This window comes from Hetaerina americana, unplaced genomic scaffold (assembly GCF_022747635.1).
Source record: "Hetaerina americana unplaced genomic scaffold, ioHetAmer1.1.p SCAF_2, whole genome shotgun sequence".
Classification (NCBI taxonomy): Eukaryota; Metazoa; Arthropoda; class Insecta; order Odonata; family Calopterygidae; genus Hetaerina; species Hetaerina americana.
This window is the reverse complement of record NW_027286763.1, coordinates 43,026,921-43,049,493: the sequence shown is the minus strand read 5'-3', so window position 1 is coordinate 43,049,493 and position 22,573 is coordinate 43,026,921. Positions and strand designations below refer to the sequence as shown.

Genomic DNA, 22,573 nt, shown 5'->3' with positions numbered 1-22,573 from the left:
ATCTTTTATCAACATTGGCAAACAAACTGTGACCATTAAATCGGCAAACACCATTAAAGGAGCCCTTTCATAATTTTGGAAATAAATAACGGTCGATACACTCATTCGCAAATGTTTATTGAGGATGATGGCGAAATATTGAGCCTATAAAATGAAAAATCTAAGTAATCCGTAAATCTATGGCCATCGTGCAGGGCTAAAGGAAAATAGATTCACTGATAAGGAATCTTGCCGCCTTGAATGAGCTAAACACTCTATAACGACATAATATTTTAAATATGTCAACCAAAAAAGAGGGGAGCTGACAGGGAAAAGTACCAGCGTTTCTTAGCTCTGCAATTGTATCTTATCTGCTATGCATAAGGCGCAACTATGAGGAATCACATGGTGGTTCCCAAGCTTGTGTTATCATTAGAAACGAGGTTTTCTCCCAGAGGTCCGAGAGGAATCCAAGAGGCGATAGGAAACGAGTATATAATAACTAATCTATTTAAAACAAACCTTTAAGAATTCTAGACAGCGAGCCGACTTCACCTATCCTGTAAGCTCACCCACAAAGTACCGGAATCAGAATGTTTAATACTGTTATACTCTTTCGGTTTCTGTATGGGTATTAGTAGACAGCCTGAAGTTGTCCACACAAAGGCCCGCCGATTCGGGTATCTCAAACCGGGACAAGAAAACCTTTTACTACCACACTAAGAAGGAGAATGAGGAGGATGAGGCTATCTTTTTATTCGAAAATAGTAACCTTGAATCCGTTCATTCGCGCATCACAAAATGTTGCCATGTTTTACGGTACCTACGAAGTCGCATAGAGACCACTAAAAGTGCGGCATCATGGGAAGTTTTTGTTCATGTGGGGTTTTTTCCCGACCGCTCCCTAAAATCCTTCCCTTTCTAAAAATAACACAATTTCCCTCAATAGTGCATTATATCTCTGGAGTGAGCCGCCTCAATTGATAAAAAAATCCGTTTTGAAAGGGTTTATATTGATAAGTTGTGAACATGAGGCATTCACATGAGTGGCAACACATCAAAGGTTACTTCCGTCCCCCCGGCCCGAAGTTACCGAATGCGAGGACAGAAAAGAGTGTTCGGATGGCGACCAATATCCTCGAAACCATGCAGCCGGCCTCTGTGTCGCGGCGCGGCGGACATTCCCCACCTTCGAATTTAATGCATGGCGAAGGCGACGTCTTTGTTAGTCACCTTCCCGGCAATGTATTCAACAGTTTTCCCCAACACCGCCGCACTCTTTGTCACTCCTAACCTTCCCAAAAAACACTTCGACCACCCCAAGGCGAATGGGATGCATAAATTTTTACATTTACATATATTTTATGGCACTTGGTTATTGATGCTCGTGTACAGGTTTTCAGCCGTATCTGCTCATATAGTTATGCGAATCGGTTGATCCCTCAAAAAAAAGGGATCAACCAACATTAGGATCGTGATCACGACCTCTCATTCCCTAGCGGAAAGGTGAAAGGATCTTCCGCACTTTGGTCAAAGGGAATAAAAGTTTTTTCACGAGCAAAGACTTGATCCCTGCTACGGCAAACTATATTGATGGGAAGATTGTAGAGAATGAACACGTCAGCTTTTCTTCCCTAAATCGATAGAGTTTCCATTTGCGTAATTTTCTTGTAACAAGTTATGTGAAGGCTTGTGACAAGGGTTGCTGAGGCATCACGAAAATGGGCAAAAAGCCGTTGATCCATGCGCATATCTACCAATTCTTCAATTAAATCGTTCTTTGTTTGAGTCAACTATTATTATTTTCCTCAAGACAAATTAATCCTAATTAAAAAATGAATACGGAATAATAATCCATTACCGTGTGAATCTCGGAAGTACAGATTTTTCTTAAAGTTATATTAGTAAATAAAGGCTAGCACTTATTTTCTCTTTATTACAACGCGATTTTCTCACTTAATGCTGCATCCCGAAATAACACAAAACTTTCCCTCCATTGCCTTTTCTGCACTTTCACTCAATCTTTATAACTTCTCTAAATGGACTCGAAATTTTCCAGAGTAGATTTCCTTTGTTTTCGGTATTCCGCCGAACAGCAGTGTACCGATGGATGTCAACGCCTTTTCTTATTATAACCATTATTCAATAAATTCACATCCTTTAAGTCATGGTATGCCTAATAAGTACTGTAGGTAATTATTCAGGTTCATATTCCGCCTCATTGCGTACAAAAGTGCGTCAATAGTTGGATTCATGGCACTGGAGAACCTTTCCGTAACAAGCATGGTGTTGAGCCAGAGCAATGCAAAAAGAGGTGAGAGCATTTAGGTTCATTTTGAATTCAACGAGGAACATATCCAGAATAATTCAATTAATGCAATGAAGAATCGAACATTTTCATAAAGTTTTATGTTTCAAGAGACAAATAAACGAGGAATTCTAGCTGAAAGAATACTCGTATGCCTTAGCTCGAAAAAAAGGATGGCTCATAAAACGGACATGATTTGCTGTACGGATTATTCTAAATACTGTGATATTATCAATTGCACCCTCCATCGGCTTAGCGATTCTGCAAGAGTCCGCAATTACTCACCTTTGATATTCATTTAATCTCTCCTCTTGTTTCAATCCTTTGCTAGTTTCTTACCTACTTCTTCAATTTCTAAAGCTTAGCCTAATCGGTTGCTTACAGGGTTCAGACTCTGGTTTGGATCTCGTGACGCATTTCATTGCTCCAATGTTTTCAGGTTGCATTCACGACCACACTTGACTAATACTAATATCACAGTCTACTCAAGGCACCATTACGACATTGGTGATGACAAGTGGGAAGCAGTAATAGAAAAACTCCGCATTTAACTTAGTTAATGGTGCAATTGACAGGTCCCATTTTCAGTATGCTTAAGGGTGGGCCGATAAATTAAGGGGTGAGGTGTTATTGCTCTTCAGAGCTCCCTCGGCTATTTTCCTGCTCTGGTTCTCCGGTTTTCTCCGGTAATGGCTGGCGCTCGATTTCCCGGCTCGTACGTCGCGCGAATGATTCACTTGCAATTAAGTACACATTCTCTAGCATACAACCTTGACCTTAGGTGCCTTTAGCTCAGAAGCATAGCGACTATGACGTCAACCTCCTTTCCTTTCCCACCATTCCTTCCTACCTCACTCCCCATATGAATGCATAGGGAATCCTCAATATTGCAATTAACCAGGTTAGTGGAGCTTGCATTAATCGCTAATACGGTTCTTCGTTTCGTAATATCATGCGAGCATAACCTTGCGAGGAAAATACGAGGTCTGTTTGGAAAGGATTCAGCCATGCAATATTTTGAGAAAAATAGCCTACCTAGAACAATAGGACCTTAATCTCCTTCGAAGTACTACCCTTGGTACCTCACGCACTTATCCCAGCTGCTCTTTCACTTTCAAAAACAATGTGCGTAGCACTTTTTCGGAATGGTCGTCAGCTGCATCCTCACATTCCCTTTTATCACGTCCACGGCAAGAATTTCGTGATACGATTGCAGGGGACTTGCTCCAAGCCGCAAACGATGACCCTGGTTTCCTCAAAAAGTTCTAAATTGGAGATGAGTCATGGGTCCACGGCTATGACCCTGAAACAAAAGCCCAGTCTTCCCAACAGTCGGTTAATGAAGTAAAGGAGAATGCGACAATGCAGCTGATGAACATATAGAGACATGGTAAGTGTGTGGGGTCCCTAAGGGAATACTTAGAAGGGTACTAAGGCCTTATTGTTCAAGGTAGACTATTTTAATCAATATTGCATGTCTGGCTAGTTTCCAGACACACCTAATACACACCTTAATTGAAAATACTGAGCGAGTAAAACACTCATAACTACTATGGCGCGTGTGATGATTTTGTGCAACTCCGTCGATTTACATTTAGAGAAACTGTAACCTCGAGGTGGTAGCTATGGAAGTCCTTGCCCGAAAAACGCAAGGCTTTGCGGGAGAGGGACGTCCCCGATTCTCTGCCGTTCAGTCCACTGCCCGCTCGGCATCCGGTTGTCCACGTGGAAAGTGTTCCGACGCCGATGGGCTCTGCGCATGTGAATCAAGTTGCTCACTCTCTCGCAAGCGGGCCCCACACACCTTGAGCCCACAACGGCTCATGAAAATATCGCATTTCATTATTCGCGCTAGGGATTACCTAGCACTTGCCCGGACCCACTTTCTCGATCAATTCCTGCCACTCCATTGTATCTGCACCCTTTGGTCTGTCGTCCATTACCACCTACCATTTCTCGTCACTCGATATTCGCCAAATGGACGACGAGAAAGAAAATTCTCTCGAAGCTTCCATGAACTATCCAAAATTCGGGTCGCTTCAGTCGAATTATCATTCCATTCTAAGCCATCTCCGCAGTATTTAATTATGCACATTAATCTCTTTGTTTTTCCTTTTTATTTCACGCCACCATTGCCGTGCACAATATAAACCTTTTAGTGGGACTTCTAAAAAAATCCCCCCACAGTTATTTTTTGCTCAAAAGGCTAGAGTGGTGAGTTCCAGAATCCGTTGTCCTGCCGTGAACCGCATGAATTTAAAAAACTGAGCGCTCAAATCTACCTTTCCACTTCACCCATACATTAACTTTTCCACTTTGAAAGATCACTGATTTTGTCATTTGATACTATCTTGCGCGGATTCAACAGCTGGAATCGTAGAAGAATAAAATTTATAATATACAAACCTATTAAATAATGATAATACCCATGAAAACACATTCTTCAGTTTAAAACGTTTACTCGTTTTATAATGCGGTGGACAATTTTTCTCCAATCTCACATTTTAAACTCTAAATAATTTTTGGAACAATGAGAGGTATTTGATTTGGTAGTTACACAGGAATGGGATACAAATAAATGAGTAGCATTCGATTCAAATTACAACTGAAGGTGAGGATATGACAAAGAATAAAGTGAAAACGAAAATCCACGAACAAAAAAGAGATTCACCGACACGCAATAATGCACGACTTTAGAAAAAAAGAAATCAAGTTATACAAAGTAACCACATGACAATTAAAATTGGGACACTTCTAATGACATGAAGATGAATTCCTCATGTGAACGTGTAAACATTAGAAACTTAACATGCTTCAATAGAAATAACTCACAGAATACGTAAATATGTACGTTGAAATATTGAAACAACCCGACACATGTAAAGCTTATAAAAATATAACAGAACGCAAGCTAAATTCTAAAAATGTTTGCAACAATGACAAAAACTGTGTAGGGAAAGACATAGAACCAACCAGGCCAGGAAAAGGGGGGTAAAATAACGAAAGAAGCATACGTTTAAGTTTTTCAATTGATCACGCAAAATAGTAGCAATTGATTAGATTGCTAGTTTATAAATTCATGCTGTTATATTAAATTTAAGCAGCATGGTGACGTTCTAGGAAAAAACAAAACACATCCCGTGATGTATAATAATACAGCATCGATCAAGTTCGACTACATAAAAATGAGCAATTAAATCTAATAGACAAGGCCTTTTCTCAAGGGCATTGTCCATTACTCGGCAAGAGAATCGCATGAGAGACAAGATTGTACAAACAAGATTCATAATTGGCTGGACTGGTTGGATTGAAGTTAAACTGGTTTCATGCGTAAAAATCTGGACAAGAAACGTCTACCGCAGCAAATATCGTGAACTATTGGTTATTGGGTATCAAAATACCACATACCATACATTCCAAAATAGAAAGTGTTAGCAAGAAAATGGCAAGGCGATTCGATCTTTTTATATTAGCATAAATCAAGTTGACAATTGCCAACTAAATTGATTTGAACTTTATAAAATATAACTTCTCTCATTCCGCAACGTTACCAATTATTTTATGAAAAGATCAATACCATCCACTAAAATGCGTGAATCATCCTTTGATTATTAGTCAATTTATATTTTTTTTGGAAAAGTAGCTGTTGGTACCACGACTATTATTCGCTCCAACTGGTGCCATGTTCGTAGGTTCGCCCCTAATATTTTTATGCAACTGTTCTTCCAGCCCTTGGCGACAATTGCTTCCTCCTCCGACTCGTGTATTTGAAAACTCTTTCGCCTCTCCAATTGTGTGTCATATTTGCTATCATGAAGGTCATTTTGTTAACCTCCTCTCCAATTCATGTACAGGGTTCGTCCGGAAAATAAGTGTACTGACTCCTGGGCTGGGCGCGCCGCTCCAGGCGCGCCCAGCACCGGGCTGCGACCTGACGGGCTGCGATTGGAGGGGGGTATGTTGGCAAGCGACGCTGAAAAAGGCAGTCGGCTCTGAGCTGTGGTGTAGTGAGGAGCTCTGTTAACGCGAACCTCCACGCTCGACCCACGTCACGGAACGCGATGCCGAAGTTTTTGGAGCAGCGTTATTCCATCAAATTTGCGGTAAAGCTTGGGAAATCGTCTACCGAAACTGTCGGTATGATTAACCAGGCTTACGGGGAGTCAGCCATGTCCAGAAACATGATCTTTCGGTGGCACAAGATGTTCGTGGAGGGCAGAGAAGAGGTCGACGACGAGTCTTCGAGAGGTTCCCGATGATGCCTTCGCGGGAGCGTTCCAGGAATGGGAACGCCGCTGGAACAAGTGTATCGACTCACAAGGGTCCTATTTTGAGGAATATTAGCTTAAGATACGTAAAAGTGTAATAAATTTTTTTTTCCTGAGCTCAGTACACTTATTTTCCGGACGAACCCTGTATTTCCCAGCATCCGTCTTCTACCCCTCTCTCATCCTTTTGCACGCTTGCACTAATAATTTCCTCCAACAGTAATGGAGCTTTTAGCATTAAATCACCCAACCTATATAAATAAATAAATATATATATATATGTCGATGATATAGAAACACTCACTCGAGCAGTATAATATTTGGGAGGCACAATAGAACACAAATAAAATAGTAACACTTAAAAGGACAGTCAAATTGTAAATTTTTAAGCTTCCGGCCTTCTCCGAGGTGTTATTCAAGTAGACAGTTAACAGACAGAAGCTTAAACAATTTACAATGTGAATGTCCTTTTAAGTGTTACTATTTTATTTGTGTTCTATTGTGCCGTCCAAATATATATATATATATATATATATATATATATATATATATATATATATATAAATAACGTTATCGTGACAATGCAGTGACCCACCATGCATAGTAAAAATACTTAAGTTTGATATATTTCGGTGGCCAAAACACTGACAGTAAATATATATATATATATATATATATATATATATGTATATATATATATATATATATATATATATATATATATATATATAAGTCACTAACTATGGTAAATAACGTGTACCAATATAAATCCAAAACTTGTATGAAAAAAGATCTATATGATTTAAAAGTTAAGTCAGGTAAAACGTAAACTGTAACATTCTCCCTGCTTATATTTGACGACCCAGCAATATTTGATTCCCCGAATAACTTACGGAAATATGACCCCTTGGAAATTCAAATGAGGACTATGGTATTCGACACGGTTTCTCATTTTCGGGGGAAAGCAGCTTCAGCAGTTTCTTGACCGATGACTCACCAGTCTTTACCCATCCCTACTCCCTGCGGGGGATCGATTCACGTAAATATATTTTCGCGAGCTGAGTAGAGGACCGGGCAAGACAATGCATACGCCACCGATAAAAGAAACTCGACATTTCTGAATGGGCAATGCTTATTTAAAAAAAAGTCAATTTCCTCCACGCGTTTTTGACAAAGGACTGACAACGTATTGCAGTCGATAAAATCGAAGTTGTCGTCAACAACTCTCTTGCGACTCCCGAATAGTCTAGAATGAATGTTAAATGTTTTGAGAATCAATCCTACATGTACTCAATACTATAGCGTTATCTCTATTCCCCTATCCAATGCGGTGTATTGTAAGGTGTTGAGTGCAATTAAACTCATAGCGTCCCGCAATGGTTAATGGAGAGGCACTAATTGGCCAGTTATTGGGACAACGATGATGAAAACTGAACATGATATCATCCACCACCCTCTCTCCTATTTCCCCGTCCCTTTCATAGTGGACTAAGATGCCCTTTTTGAATCTAATTCCTTATAAAATTAATAGTCTCACTCCTAAAGAGAAGGTAACATTTTGTTTAATACCTTGTGTCGATTGGTAAATTGCTTTTTAATTCCAAAGATTGTTTTGATGAGACTGATAAAGGCTGGGTCTTTTGCGTTATGATGCAAAACACGTAATTTTAATTGTTCTATTTCGTCCAAACGGAATGAAAATTTGCAGTAAGCATTACAGAATATTTACAATCTTGGCGAAACCTAGAAATCAACTCAATGTGCGCCAAACACTAGATCGATGACACTGTACTATTCTAATTTTAATTTCCCACGTTGTACATACTTGCGACAAAAGAGCTTCGTTGGATTTTGACAATTTAACCTTCCCTAAAATGTGCGTTACTAAACTGTTAAGTGAGGTTGTCCCAATAACTCAGTCATTTGTTTTTGGTAATTGTCACACCAACTCCCCAACCACTTCTCCTAAACCTTGTCCTTGATTCCACCCGATATGGACATTATCTACGGGAATTCTCCCTTCCACTTCCTGAATTGTGTCATTCTTCCCCCTCCCCTCTTTTCCATCATGTTTTTCTCACCCAACCAAATCCCCCTCTTCCTTTCAGCGCATAAGTAAGATATTCGCCGCTCACATTCATTCGTAGACTTCTTGATAATGATGCGGAAGCGTTGAAACCGGTTGGGGTACACGAGGGTGGTTCAATAGGTACCCGTGTTTGACAACAAAGGGCGTTCCTGAGGGAGGTTTATGTTATCACCGTGTGCTGCCATCTATCAAACGACGGCGAAACAAATTTCAGACTGATTTAAAGGTTAGTTTGGATTTGGTAGCCATCCGAGTAAGACCTGTTTCGTGATTTTCGCTAATTTGGAAAAGGAGCAGTAATTCGGTAATTCGCTTTTTGTTTTTGGATGTGAAGAAATGAAAAAGAAGAAAGAGGAGATAAAAGCAAAGTTAGATGCTGTTTATGGGGACACTTCGCCATATATGACCACAGTTAGATATTGGTTCAACGAATTTAAACGTGGGCGAACATCTGTTTTTGATGAGGAGCGACCAGGACGCCCGGCAGACGTGGTTACCGAGGAAATCATTCAAAAAGTCCACGCCATGATTCTCGCTGATCGACGAACGAAAGTGCGCGAAGTAGCAGAGACCGTGAGTGTGTCGACCGGAACGGCAATTAATGTTTTACATGATAAGTTGGCGATGAAAAAATTGTCGGCCCGATGGGTGCCGCGATTGTGATAACGCACTAGCACATTCATCCGGAGTTGTCGCCGTCAAACTGCATGAACTACGTTATGAATTGCTGCCGCACTCCCCGTATTCACCCGATCTGGCTCCCTGCGACTTTTTCTTATTCCCTTACACGAAGAAATGGCTCGCGGGAAAAAATTTAGTTCAAACGAGGAAGTTATCGCCGAGACAGAGGCGTATTTTGGAGAGTTCGACAAATCCTATTTTTTGGAGGGGTTGAAAAAATGGCGGGAACGTTGGGAGAAGTGCATCTTTCTAAAAGGGGACTATGTTGAAAAAAAAATATTTTTGAAAAAATGGTTTCTTCATTTCTAACACGGGTACTTATTGAACCGCCCTCGTATTAAATGTAGTTAGGAAAATTACATAGTATTTTTTTATTTCATTACAACACATACCCTTTGGAAAAAGGATATGTATTGTAATAAAAAACATGTATGCCTGGTTAAGAACTCCGCAGATGTTTCAGTTTCAGGGAGCTATAAAAAGAATGAGTTTTCCGGAATGCTTGAAGGCATCGACACTAGCTATAGGTGCATGCTTCATTCCACCTTCTAAATATTAACGTTGAAAGTAAATTTCAACTAGGACACAATGAGGACATGCAAAACTCTCAGAAGTCAATGAAATAACAATAAAGGGAAAATATACTCGTAGTTTTGAAACAGTGGGAAGAAATAGCAGCAAATATCAAAGCCTCCTATAGGCTTAAAAAATAATTTTAAAAACTGCCCTTGGAATCCGACGAGCCGTTTTAGTACACACCTAATTCTACCCCGGAATTCTTTCTTTGGGTCGAACTTCCTATGCTATTCCTATTACCAGCGCGAAAAAGTGCTTTAAGTAAGTGTTTTAACCGAGTCCTTCAAATGGGAATGAAAGGAAATAAAGACGCGATTAACCTTGATAGAGGTTACCTTTAGCTAATGAAGGACGGCTATTAACGCTGGGTTTCCCACCTTACTTCTCAAGCACTATTGTGTGGAAATTATTCCTTGCGTCGGTTGGGGGTAAAAACAATGCAGCGCCGAATCCGATCGGAATTTTCATACGTCCGTCTCGGAAATCCTTCCCTACTTCCGATACTGCAAGGTCTATGTCCCCTGAGGTTCATGCATCGATACGGCAGTAATTCACAAAGAAAAAGAACAGCTCTCCAACCGATTGTGAAAACTCAATCCCATCCATCCCCCGGAGGTCAAAGTAGCGGGAAAGACAGGCATTTCAAGCACAACGTTGCTCCGCGGCTGGGGAGCGGTGAAATACATCTCGGTCACCCGAGAGGCAGGCATCTCCCATGCCACGCTGTTTTTGAACATTTTCAGCCACCTCTCGCCCAACCGTCGCAATCCGTCGTGCTATAATGCTGACCCCTCCCCATATACAGTAAAGTACGTCGCTTTGCTCCCTTGCGGCTTTCACAATTTACAGAAAGTCCTTTCTTTTTAGCGAAATTTTGAAATGCGCTCCATGCTCACTCGAGAGTTTCGTGATTCCCTTCTAGAAATTTCCACGTCGTCCGTTCACAGAACATTAAATTTAGCAAACAAAGAAAAAGCTCAAAGCAACATTTTCAAAACTGAATGGGGAATCTACATCCACGTGATACCTTGCCAGCTGTCGAAAAGGTGTGTGGCATGGCTTGCATCTACACCAGGACCATAGCAGTACAAGAAAGACTGATAATGGTAAAAAACCTAGTCATATTAGTCAATGTAATATTAATGAATGCCGAAGTCGTGGAGAAGAGACAGATACCAGTAGTAGAGGGATTATCCTGACAAATAAGTACATTTTCTATCCCTAAAAATACTTCCAGTATACAAACCAAAAATCAATTAACCAAGAGATAAAGCGTATTAACCCCTAGCAGTAATGCAATCGAGGTGAAAATGACCTAAACCTGTTTAAAAGTAAACACTATGCCTCCCGAAGTTCGTGACGTAATTTATGGACGCTGCGAGAGTCAATAGGAGTGATGATGGACCCCTCCGCATCAGAGGAGATGAAAATGAATGGAATCGCCTCCGCCCTATCGATTTCTCTCACTTTTCCAAATCCTCTCTCTCTCTCTCTCTTTCTGCCCACCTTCTCCTTGTAAAAGGGCGACCCCGAGCATGAACACCACATGATACACACCCCTCCCCTGCTTCCCTCATTCCCTTAACATTGATTCCCTCCCGCAAAGATTAAAAACGAAAAAGCAAAAATACGTATACGGCCGAGAGTCAAAGCAAAAGTTCGAGCCGTGAGGGAGCTCCTCTGCACGACACCAGAAGGGATTCTGTGGCGAAGTTATGAGGATATAGGGAGAGGAGCTTTCGAGAGTCAATCATGAGGTAGAGATAACGTTAAAAAAAAAAAATTCGGAGGATTTTCAAAATGTACTCTTCCGTCTCAGTAGGTAACGTCGGAATAAAATTGTTTCATTTTTTTGACCTCGCGCGAGCCCTTATGAGGAAGTGGGAAAAGTCAAAGTTCACGACCGAATCCGTTACCGACTGAATTCCACGTCACACAGAGTTCTGCAATACGACCAAAGAGCAAATCTAAGTACTAAGAAATCTTCGGGGATATCACCACTCAGTCATTTTCTATCTTCGTGAAAAACATTGCACATTTATAGAGGAAGGATGGGATTGCCAATACCTCTAGGTCTTCATCTTCAAACGGCATCAAACATAAATTTTCCATGGGGAAAGTGTCTAAAGAGTAATCGTGAATGCTCCTGCTCCTGATTTTTCTGGGTAATAACAATAGATAAGGTCAATACGCCAATCCAATTTTAAAGAACCTACAGGAAGAGTAGACGTCTCCTTCGGGTAGTTCAGTGACCGAGGAGGAGGAAACAAATGTACAGAAAGAACTCAGTCGATGAAAAAGAGGTTTTTTTACAGAAATTCATAGGTATGGTTCCAAAATATGAATTATGACTTTAACTGTAATTAAGTAAATTATATCAAACAATTCCTCGAGACGGAATTCTAAAATAATACACGAAATAACCTACCGCAATGACTCAAAACTAAATTTTATATGAAACTAATGTACATAATAATTTATGTTGGGAAATTTATCGGTATTTTTACTTACACCACAAGAGTTATGACGCAAAAAAACCTATTGATGACATGACTCTCGGCGTCCATCCACCAATGCATGATCACTGAGGAATCTGCTGAGAAAAATGTCATTGACCGTCGGACACGTGAACGAAAGCGCACTTGTTACGCAGGAAGACCGGACGAAGTGTATGCGTTCCAAGGGAGATAAGAATATACACTCACTTCCTTTCTGATGTTATTCCCATTTGACCATTAGAAATACGTGCGTTCGAGGAATCCGGAGATAAGTGCTACGTCGGTAAAAAAATGGTGTTTACGTGCTTTTATTCCCCTTTTATTCCTACCGACTTCGTTTTGCCTACACGATAATTAGGTATAACAGTGCTGTCACCAAATGACCTACCATTATTATCGAGGGAATTTTTTCGTTGGATATTGAAACAAAAAATAGATAAAACGCTACAATATAATCGGTACGGTAATTCTGGGGTCGCACCCAATCATATACCGATGAGGTTTTGAAGAGTATTGGGAAGTCCGGCGTCGTGATTAAAAAATGTTGTTGGAAAATAACACTTGGTGAGCTCGCACACGAAGTCGAACTCAAAATTATATTCAAGCGGTTCTCTAGTTACAACGAACTGTTATTTTAGACGGACAATATAATGGGATAATTTGGAGGAAACACGGGCTATATTCTACTCATGGACAATGTTACGAAGATGTAATCTTAATAAATATGAAATGAAAATATATATTATTTGTATCGGTTAATGAAAAAGCGTAAAAAAATATGGTCAAAACGACACCACGGCTTATTAAACAACGCTTGTAGTCACGGGGACGGTGGGTGGGCATTTATCGGAAAAGGTGATTAAATTTAAGATATGAAATTCAGAAATTATTGTGCCGCAAGGGGGAGGGTTGCCTGAATTAGTTTTCCATTCACGTACAATGCATAAAAAAACTTCGCTCACAGGCAGCATACGTATCAGCGTAAAGAAATCTAGCTATGTTCGTATTTCAGGAACACGCATATCATGATAGCTCTCTAGAATTCCGAATGGCGAATTCAAAATGATAACAATATACTAAATACCCAGTCATTAATATAGACATTGTTTCGTGCACGGGTACCCCAAACATTTCGTCACGTGGTGCAGGAGCTATTGGTACCAAGTAGCTGCAAGTCTTTTTATTATCCTTAAAATTTTCGATCGTTACAACAGCTTTGAGGAGTACTTGAAGATTAAAATAACGAACAAGTTTCATTTGTGTTGAGAATATCAGCAGTATTACCATGAAATCTAGTCCAACTACCTAAATATTAGTGTAAAATTCAGAGATTATGATTCATAATGCTGGAAACATTTTCCAATGATCCCCATTAGGGAATCTCTCTTTTATTCAGCGTGTAGGTCAGAGATGACTACCGTAGGAATTCGTACTATTAGGGATTGATGGACTGAAGGGGGAAAACGCAATATCTACCGAAACTGATTTCCTTCTCAGGGAGGAGGTCAACTTTTGATTCCGCATTCCGCACAGGCAGAAGCCGGCGGCGACTCTCTTATCTACATAATTCAACCGCCTTGGGAGACACCACGACTGGTGACGATTGCTGAAATCTTATCGCGCGACAAATGTGGTCTCGTGAAAAGTATGTACATTCTCATATGGAACTGGTGGCCTTTTCACAAGAAGAGCAAACAATTGAGGAAGAAATGTTTCCCACCACGTGCAAGAATCGTGGGAATCCCAAGGCGAAGAAAGATATATTTCATCGCTCCTTCGGGTGTGATTAAAGCCATTAATTCACCGAGCTGAGGCAGTCACGCGAGTGAGAGGACAACGAGAACAGTGATGACGGTTTGAACATCGGAGCAGAGGAATGGAGACCAACAATTAAAAAAAAATCTATAACGGTATGCGGAGTTGGAATACATTTCTTTCACCGGGTATTCCCAGTCTCGGGAGATGAATCGATGTTGAGATGAATGGCCCGTCAGAAAATTCTCTACCTCACTCATAAACGCCATTGCTATCACGTTGACTGATCCAACAAGCCATTAGGTGTGTGATGGACCCAGACACTACACACTGCTGTATTTATAAGCCTCGACTAACGCGAACTAGTATATCCTTAAATATACATTCCACATATCACGATAACTAAACGAGCAACAAGGGAAAATTGGTTAGGAAACATAAATGTTTTGTAATCAAGTTTCCGGTAAGTTTGTGGCGCACCGGCGCCATCAAATGGCAGCGATGTGCGGCGCACAGAGATAGGAGCTATGAGGGGATGAAGAGAATGAGAGGGAACAGGATAGTTTGAGAAGCTGATGCAAACCAATGCTAAGCGTGTGCCACCTGCCACTTATCATTCCGTAATAAAGTACAATCACACAACACGCCACCGTAATTGGAACTCTATTCAATCTATCTAAGGTACTGACATTTCTTGCACCCACACTTTGCAACATATACCTGATTGCTTGGTTGAGTGTAAGGAGTTGGAGATTAAAGTAGGCTGCTACGGTATGTATGTGTTTACGTAATTAAGGCCACACAATGGAGTAGACATTTGAAGTTCCGCACCAATATTTCGAAAACCGACAAAGAGTTGTCGGTTACGAATGCTCACAGCTATGAAAATTTGTTCAAATGGTACGTTGAATGCAACTACAGAGTATTTTTGTAATATTCTACTATTTACTCGAGGGAACAATTCATGTATCACATATATTCTTCTGCCCAAAACTGACAAGCCTATTTGCCAAGGGCGATTTCGAAGTTATCATTCTCTGGGCCAGAAGATCGGCGTAACATTTAACCTCAAATTGAACTTCTACTAACAAAAGCGGCTTGAAAATTCAGATAACGGAGATTTTCTTCAGGAAGCTTTCGCACCAAGATCGAGAAAACGATATTTCCACTTGTTTCCGAAAACCAGTGTTACTTCTTCAGTGGAAGCAGCTAGAATTAAAACTTTTCGAGAGATATCTTGAAGATTATAATCTCAACATGCAAGAAATGAAGATATGAAATTGAAAACCACTAAATACCACAAGCCATAAGCTTTACGTAGAAATGCTGGGTGTAATCAGTGATCATTATTATCATTATTATTATAAACAACTCCTTGGATGAACTATGAGAAGAAAGTAATGCAAAATGGAGGTGAGAGAAGCTATGAGGTAATGAAGAGATTCGTAGGGAACAGGACAGTTTGGAGAGTTGCTGCAAACCAATTCTCCAAATAATATCCCGTGATAATTATGGACTTATTCTTAAACTTATGTTGGAATTTTGTACTCCCAAGTATTAATGCAATTGATAATGTCATCATCTTCACTTGACAAGAATATTTTCGTTCAACGACTTCATGGAAAAATTAGAAGTCAACTTTTTTTCAGAATATTCATCACGATGACATGATCAGGACCGGTACTTCTTGAGAGATGTCTTCCCCGTGATCTTTTCCATTATAAAGCATCATTCATCCCCGTAGATGACCACTTTATCGAACTAAATAATGCTATAGGAGTTAAGTTTCCTTTAATTTAGATATTGAATTTTTCTTCTAAAAACTTTGTGCCAATAGCTCAAATTTTCAGCGTCACATCAGCTTTCTTGTTATGCAACTATCCAAATACGCCAAACGAACTACAATAAACGAAAGTAGAAGCTTCATCGCAATGCAATGAGCTCGTGCTCCGGTGTAATTGCTGCGGTTGTTACCGGCCTCCCTCTACTGTCCTTGTCGAGGATACTGTTGAGTCTTGCCCGATTCATCCCCCATCACTGAACGACTAAAATTACGCGTTTTGTCCTAGAAAAATGCAGAATCGGTAATAAAAGAGCCTTGCAATATCTACACGACACAATTTTGTGTCCCTGTTTAATATTATTTTACCACTTACACAAATACGAGTTTTTACCGTTTTAAAGATATGCCCCCATTATTAATCCGAATCAACTAACACTTTTCAATTTCAATTACCAATTATTATCAAACCTTTATTGAGCGATTATTCATCTGCACACTTTGAATATACCGCTCATTATTTTCCAGGAAAATTCGTGACTCTAGTTTGTCAGTTAAGCACATTATCTGATCGATTATCCTCCCATACCGCTCCGTTCCAATCCCTTCCTGTCCACTGCAGGGTACATCCTTCAGATTTCGCAACTTTCCTTCTAATGCCACTTTGACACGGACGCCTTCAAGAGCGGAGACGAAGTCTTGCACAAGTCGCGGCGTGACAATTCATAAGAGAGACACTCTTTGGCATCATTCTCCATTTTTGCATTCTCCAACTTCGACTAGACCGTGCGTCACGCATGAAGTGGACACTGAAAACGTGAACGTTATATGTAATCAAAAAGTTACTCTTCAATGGTTGGAAGCATGCTCTGACAAGCCGTAAAAAATTTGCATACAATACTTAAAAAACAAAGGTTTAGTCAGACATTTTTTCACATAAGCTGGTTTGACTAATTACATTTCAATTATCCGTGTCACAGTTATACACTTTCACAAGTATTAATTTAGATTCTGTGCGATTCCAAAGAATGTACAACCTTCCACTTACCATTTTTCAACGAGTTACATACACTAATTGAAGTGTAGCAATTCGTCAAGTTCGGAACTCCTTTAATTCTGATCTGAAAACGTAAAACTAATTATATTTTAGCACAATTACATTTTTTTATAAAACTAAGCACAAGTTGTATTCTCGTCCATTTTTATGACATTATAGAAACAGGATGTTTGCAAATTAGTCGTGCATGTATATCGCTGTGTTTGTAGATACTGATACAATCCTATGATAGCGTCACTACTCAATCGCTTATAGTTTATTCAATAACTGATTATTCCAAAACATATGGTCACCGTTAAAATAAGTTTCAGTATCTGTACGGAACACACACAGTGAACGATCAACGTGTTTGCCGGCCTATCGTGGCCCGGTTGACGCGGGGCACCACCCACAACGAGACAAAAAAGGCAAGACGAAAACCACCTAACTCCCGAGTCCATTGTGTGCCTGCACGACTTCAAGGAGACAAAGCATCCGAATTGCGTGACGAAGAGAGTAATGTGGAACAGCGACACAAAATATATTTTTAAAAAAATGAAAAACAACTGCTCAAAGATTGAAAAAAAAAACATGAAAAAGAGGCACTCACGCGAATTCCACAAGGGTATTTTTAACAGAGATTCTTAAAAGGGTTGTAGAGTAGTGTGATAAAAAAAATTCAAAATGATTCATTTTTAATTTACGTTGAGTGTAGGCTAAAAAAAACGGAATGAAAATATGTGGGAGAAACTGAATGATATATAGTAATTTGACATCAACGTAATTTTCGAAGGAGACAATTTAGACTCATTATGCAAAGAAAGGAAATGGGCTAATTAGAATCTCTGGCATGAATCTGGTCAGAAACCAACATTCAGAACAAAACTCGCATTAAACTGCATATAATAATTTCCTAATTGGGATCGAAAAAGGTGTTACAAATAATCATGTTGATAGTAACAATGTAAAACACTGGGTAAGTTATGAACATTGGATTAATAATGAATTTAGTTCTCAAATTTATTTTCCCTGTTTTTATTGGATGAAATATCATAAATATTAATTTATGAGTTCTTTGATAGAAATACTCAACCACTAAAAGGTTATGTTGGTCACCCTCAAGTGGCAAACAGCATGTTTGGTTCACAAAATGCAAAAAGCAAGGAAAAATGTCTTATGGCCCGGTATTCGCCAACACAGATTCTCTAGGTTCCAAAGAGCAAGTAAAAGAGTAATATATTCAAATTAAGTTCATATGCACATGAAATTAATTTGAATATTCTATCTATTATCAATAGAAATAGATTTCTATTCCCATACATTAACATTTAATCATTCTGATGAATTTAGCGATTCTCTTGCGTTCGAAATTCACCTATTGCATTACTGTCGACTTTTCGTCCATCATTGAGCTACGCTCTTCTCCAGTGATCGAACGAGGTACTTGGAAAACCTCCGGCGTCCGCACTGTGGCACTCGTCCCATAAGGTTGCCGACCCCTTGTTCTAGCGCAGCCGGCGGCATTCCTGGAGTTTAAAAGGCAGAAGCGAACTTCCTTTATCGAATTGCAGGCGACATCCCTCACTGGCGTGCTCACATGCAGAGATACGAACTGGACGATCCTCGAGAATCTTCCCGATCGGTCAATCCAAACCAATGCATCCATCACCACTTCGAATTTAGGCGGAGAGAATTAAAACGAGAATCGTTTGAAATCGGCGGAAACTCAATTAAATAATACATTTCACGAGCGCTTTATAAGTTATATTAGTTAGTATATTATATTTTCTTGAATCCCGCAACGAGAGCAGTCCTTTTATCATGCGTGAGGGTTATACATTATATAAACAACTGAAAACCAATACAACCAGCAAAGGTTGAGCAGCACTATTTGGGAAATCAGCTCAGGAATAATTGAACAATCTCATGACGAAGACTAAAACGAACAATTAAGGGTTTCCTTATTACTACATTTTTTCTAAAAATACCAAGAGCTAGATAGAAATCTGCGTGAGATAAGAGTTATAATGATTTTTTCTCCGGGCTTACAATTGGTTCATTCATGGTATGCGGTGGAACAAAATCCGTCGAACAATTATAGGAAACGACGAGCATGAATTCGCTAATATATTCGTTATACCAAAATTTGTTTTCAGCACTGTGTTTTGGATCTCGTCAGCTTGCTGCATCCCGCAATTAAAATCTAATAATCTTCGCTAACTCACGCAATATTTTCCACTGCTACATTCCCTTAGCTGGTTGCCCAGGCTAGAGCCGGTCTCCCCTGTCCATTGACCCGCCCACTTGAATCCGGTTGACAGATGATTCACTTGCCGCAGTAGTGTCGCCCGCCAATGGGATTCCACGCAACCGCATCGTGGGCGCATCAATGAAATCACAAACACTCGCACGGCCGGAGGTCTGCGTCGGCAGAGCACGAGATGGGGAGAAAACCACGAGCCGGGAGAATCCCCAAGGAATCAACTTTGGAGTGATGCAACCATTCGCTGGGTCAATACCTCACCTTGGAGATACGTTAACATTGTACTTTCCTTTCAAGTCACTACCCCGAATGCTTTACGAATAATACCACTGCCCCCCAAAAAATTATTATATTGCAACGGATGCCTCCATTTCAACGTAGAATTCAATTTAACCGAGAGCACTGGTGTTACTTTATTAATTTTAACCAACAACCTGCGGGTCATCAGGAATTATGCGAGGAAATCATTTTAAATATAAAGAATTCGAAACCTTAAGAATACAAAGAGCAATATAAAAATTTTATCCACGTGGCGCCCTGAGACATACCCAAGGGGTAGATGGGAAGCAATGAAGTAAAACACTTCAAAAACTACTCATACGAACGTATAAACGTGAGAAAACAATGTTCAAAACAAACATCTTTCAAGAATGTTCATCCGCCGACTGAAAATTCGACTAATTACAATGGCGTAGCCGGGAGTATGGGCGTAACAACAAAAGCAAGACGTCAGACTACACTAAATTTTCTTGTCGTTGCACATGTAAAAGACAAACAAATTATAAAGGAACGTTTGCATCAGAATTTCCATCGACTTGCTGTCGCGTGCAACTACGCTGGCGAGGACGTCTTGATCTTAACCCTGGATTCAGGAAATTTCTTGAGCAGTCCAGAGTGCCGAAAGGAAATAAACAGAACAACACATCGAGGGGGGGGGGGGGTAGCGGGACGCTGCCGGTCTTAAACAACCCCGTTCGAATGCCCACATCCGCGAGACCCTCTCGCCGCCGGAAAACACCCTGGAAATACATTTTTGCAGGAAATAAAAAAATAAACCTATCCCGCTCTACTCCCTCCCCCTCACTCCACACACGACGAGAAGCTAGCAGCAGGCATGCGCGCGGCACACTACGGCTTAATTCAGTGCGTGCTCGTTAACAGCCTTGCCATTCAGCAAAAATAAACATGCCGCGCGCCGTGCTTCTCACAGCCTCCAAAGAAGAAGAAAAAAACACGAGGAAAAAACCCCGGGGAAGAAGTATGTTATCCCTTTCTCCATTTTAAAGGCAGGGGGAGATAAACAGAAGACGCCGGGGATTTTTCTGGAAAGAAGGATGGGGACGGCGGGTGGGGAGGAAGTAGGCAGTAAACGTGCCCCCATATTCGAAGTCGTGTGGGGGACCGGATGGGATGCCTGGGTTCGAGGCAATACTCATATCCAACGTCCGACGGAGTATCTAACGGAATGAAGCATTCAGGTGAAAAAAGAGAGACGGAATGGTGGTTAAACGACGCGAACCCCGCCTACCCATCTCCCTCGCCCGCACGACCGTGCCCACCCCTACATTCACGAGGCAGGGAACGCCACCCTACCCCCACCCCCCACGCCACGCCTTCGAGAGAGAGAGAGAGAACAACAAAACAATCGCTCGCGGGACTCACCTCCGTCTTGGTGATACGGTGTCTGGCGAGCTTCACCACCGCGAAGTTACCCTTGCCGATCGTCCGCTCGATGTCGTAGAACCCGACCCTGATGGGCGCTCTCTGTCTTTCCGCCATGACCATTCTCTTCGGAAAACTTCACTCTCGATCCAGACCGGGCCCTCTCGATCTCCCATCAAACCATCGACGCGAAGCGGCCCATCGAGTCCTTCGGCCCCGGGGACGCAACCCAGGAGGTCAGCCTCGCGAACGCTCAGGGCCTTCCCCACGCCATCGCCGGAGAGGGGGAGCGGCCGCCACAACAACAACAACAAGTCACTGGCACACTCCCGCCCGACGGTCTCCTGTGGGAAGAGCTCGTGGGGACCAATGGGATCTTCGGGTAAGGGAAAAGATCGTGGGGAGGAGACGACGAAGGAAAAGCACGGGAGAACACCCCTTACCGGCCACGTCTCGTGACGGATGAGCGTGCCTTCCCCCGAGGAAAAGAATTTGACGGGTGATAAAACGATCGCGGCACGCCTCTTCCTCACTAACCGTACTGTTTTCTTACTGCTTGAGCCAACAACTTCCCCGCACCGGTGTTCAGGCCTTGCCCACTCAGAGGCCGCCCTCGCGAGCGCCGACAAAACACGCGCGTCGACCGCCACGCACTAGAGTACACACTGGGAGACACGGTCGCTTCCCTCCACGAGCTTGCATTTCTCTGACCTCGCTTGCCACACATCGACTGATCCCAGCCTTCGGCGTCTGGTCCCTCCCTACTCCGACCAACCTTCTCACTCTCCCCTCTCTCTCCCCTACCTCGCTCAACCCTCCCTCCCCCTCTCCGCTGAGCGCTTCCCCCCTCCCTACGTCACGCTCTCCCCCCCTCCCCCTGTGTACCCCGCTCGCTCACGACTCGAACCATAGCTCCCCACCGCTACTTCCCCGTCTTTGCACGAAGGAAAAGAAATAACAAAAGAATAGAACAACGCCCCTACACCCCTGTCTTATACCTTCAACTCTCCACCTATTCTCCTCACTTAATCTTCCTACCTTCACCCTCGTCTTTTCCCATACCTATTCTACCGCTCGCTGGAAACCCCCCCCCACAACAACCCCCCCCTCCCAGTTCTCTAAGTCCCTAATGGTAAGAGAGGGCTTAAAAAGAGCAAGAGAGTGAGGGCGAGTGAGTGAGAGATAAAATTAGCGTGTGTGCATCCGTGCGTTTGTGCTCGTGTGTGTGCGTGGATGGCACTCACTACGGATATACTTTCCTTTTGATTTATTTTCGAGCACGGGCCGGCGCACGCGCGGTGGGCTCTGGGGATGCGTCTCTGACGCAAATACGATGACGCAAAAGGAGCGCGGACGGGGAGGTTTCGGGGTTGGTGGGGTATAGGGGGGGGGGGGTGGGTGATGGGGAGGACCGATGGCGGGCGTGGGGTGAGTTGTAGATGCTGTGGACGGAGGGGGAGGTTTCGGGAGGAGAGGAAGAGGTTGGAGGGGACTGGGAGGGAGGAGGAGGAGTTGGCGTGGGAGGAGGTGTGTGTATGTGTGTGGGGAGGTAGGCGGACCGGCACGGTAGGACGGGGAGCCGCGCGCGTGATGGATGCGTTGGTTTCGACCGTCGGCGGCGGGAGGGAAAACTTTGCTCTCCCTCTCTTCACCCCCGTCCACTCCCCAAAACCCTCCC

The 22,573-nt window shown here is 42.0% G+C and overlaps 1 protein-coding gene across 1 annotated transcript in view; it reads right to left on the bottom strand.

Annotated features, from left to right (window-relative positions):
• The window catches only part of Sik2 (Salt-inducible kinase 2), a 171,225-nt gene extending 149,599 nt beyond the window's left edge, over positions 1-21,626 (bottom strand). The window contains exon 1 of the mRNA XM_071585893.1: positions 20,896-21,626. Within this exon, the coding sequence (XP_071441994.1) occupies positions 20,896-21,018 (123 nt within the window). The 5' untranslated portion in view covers positions 21,019-21,626. The remainder of the gene's footprint in view (positions 1-20,895) is intronic.
• Positions 21,627-22,573: the final 947 nt, after the last annotated feature.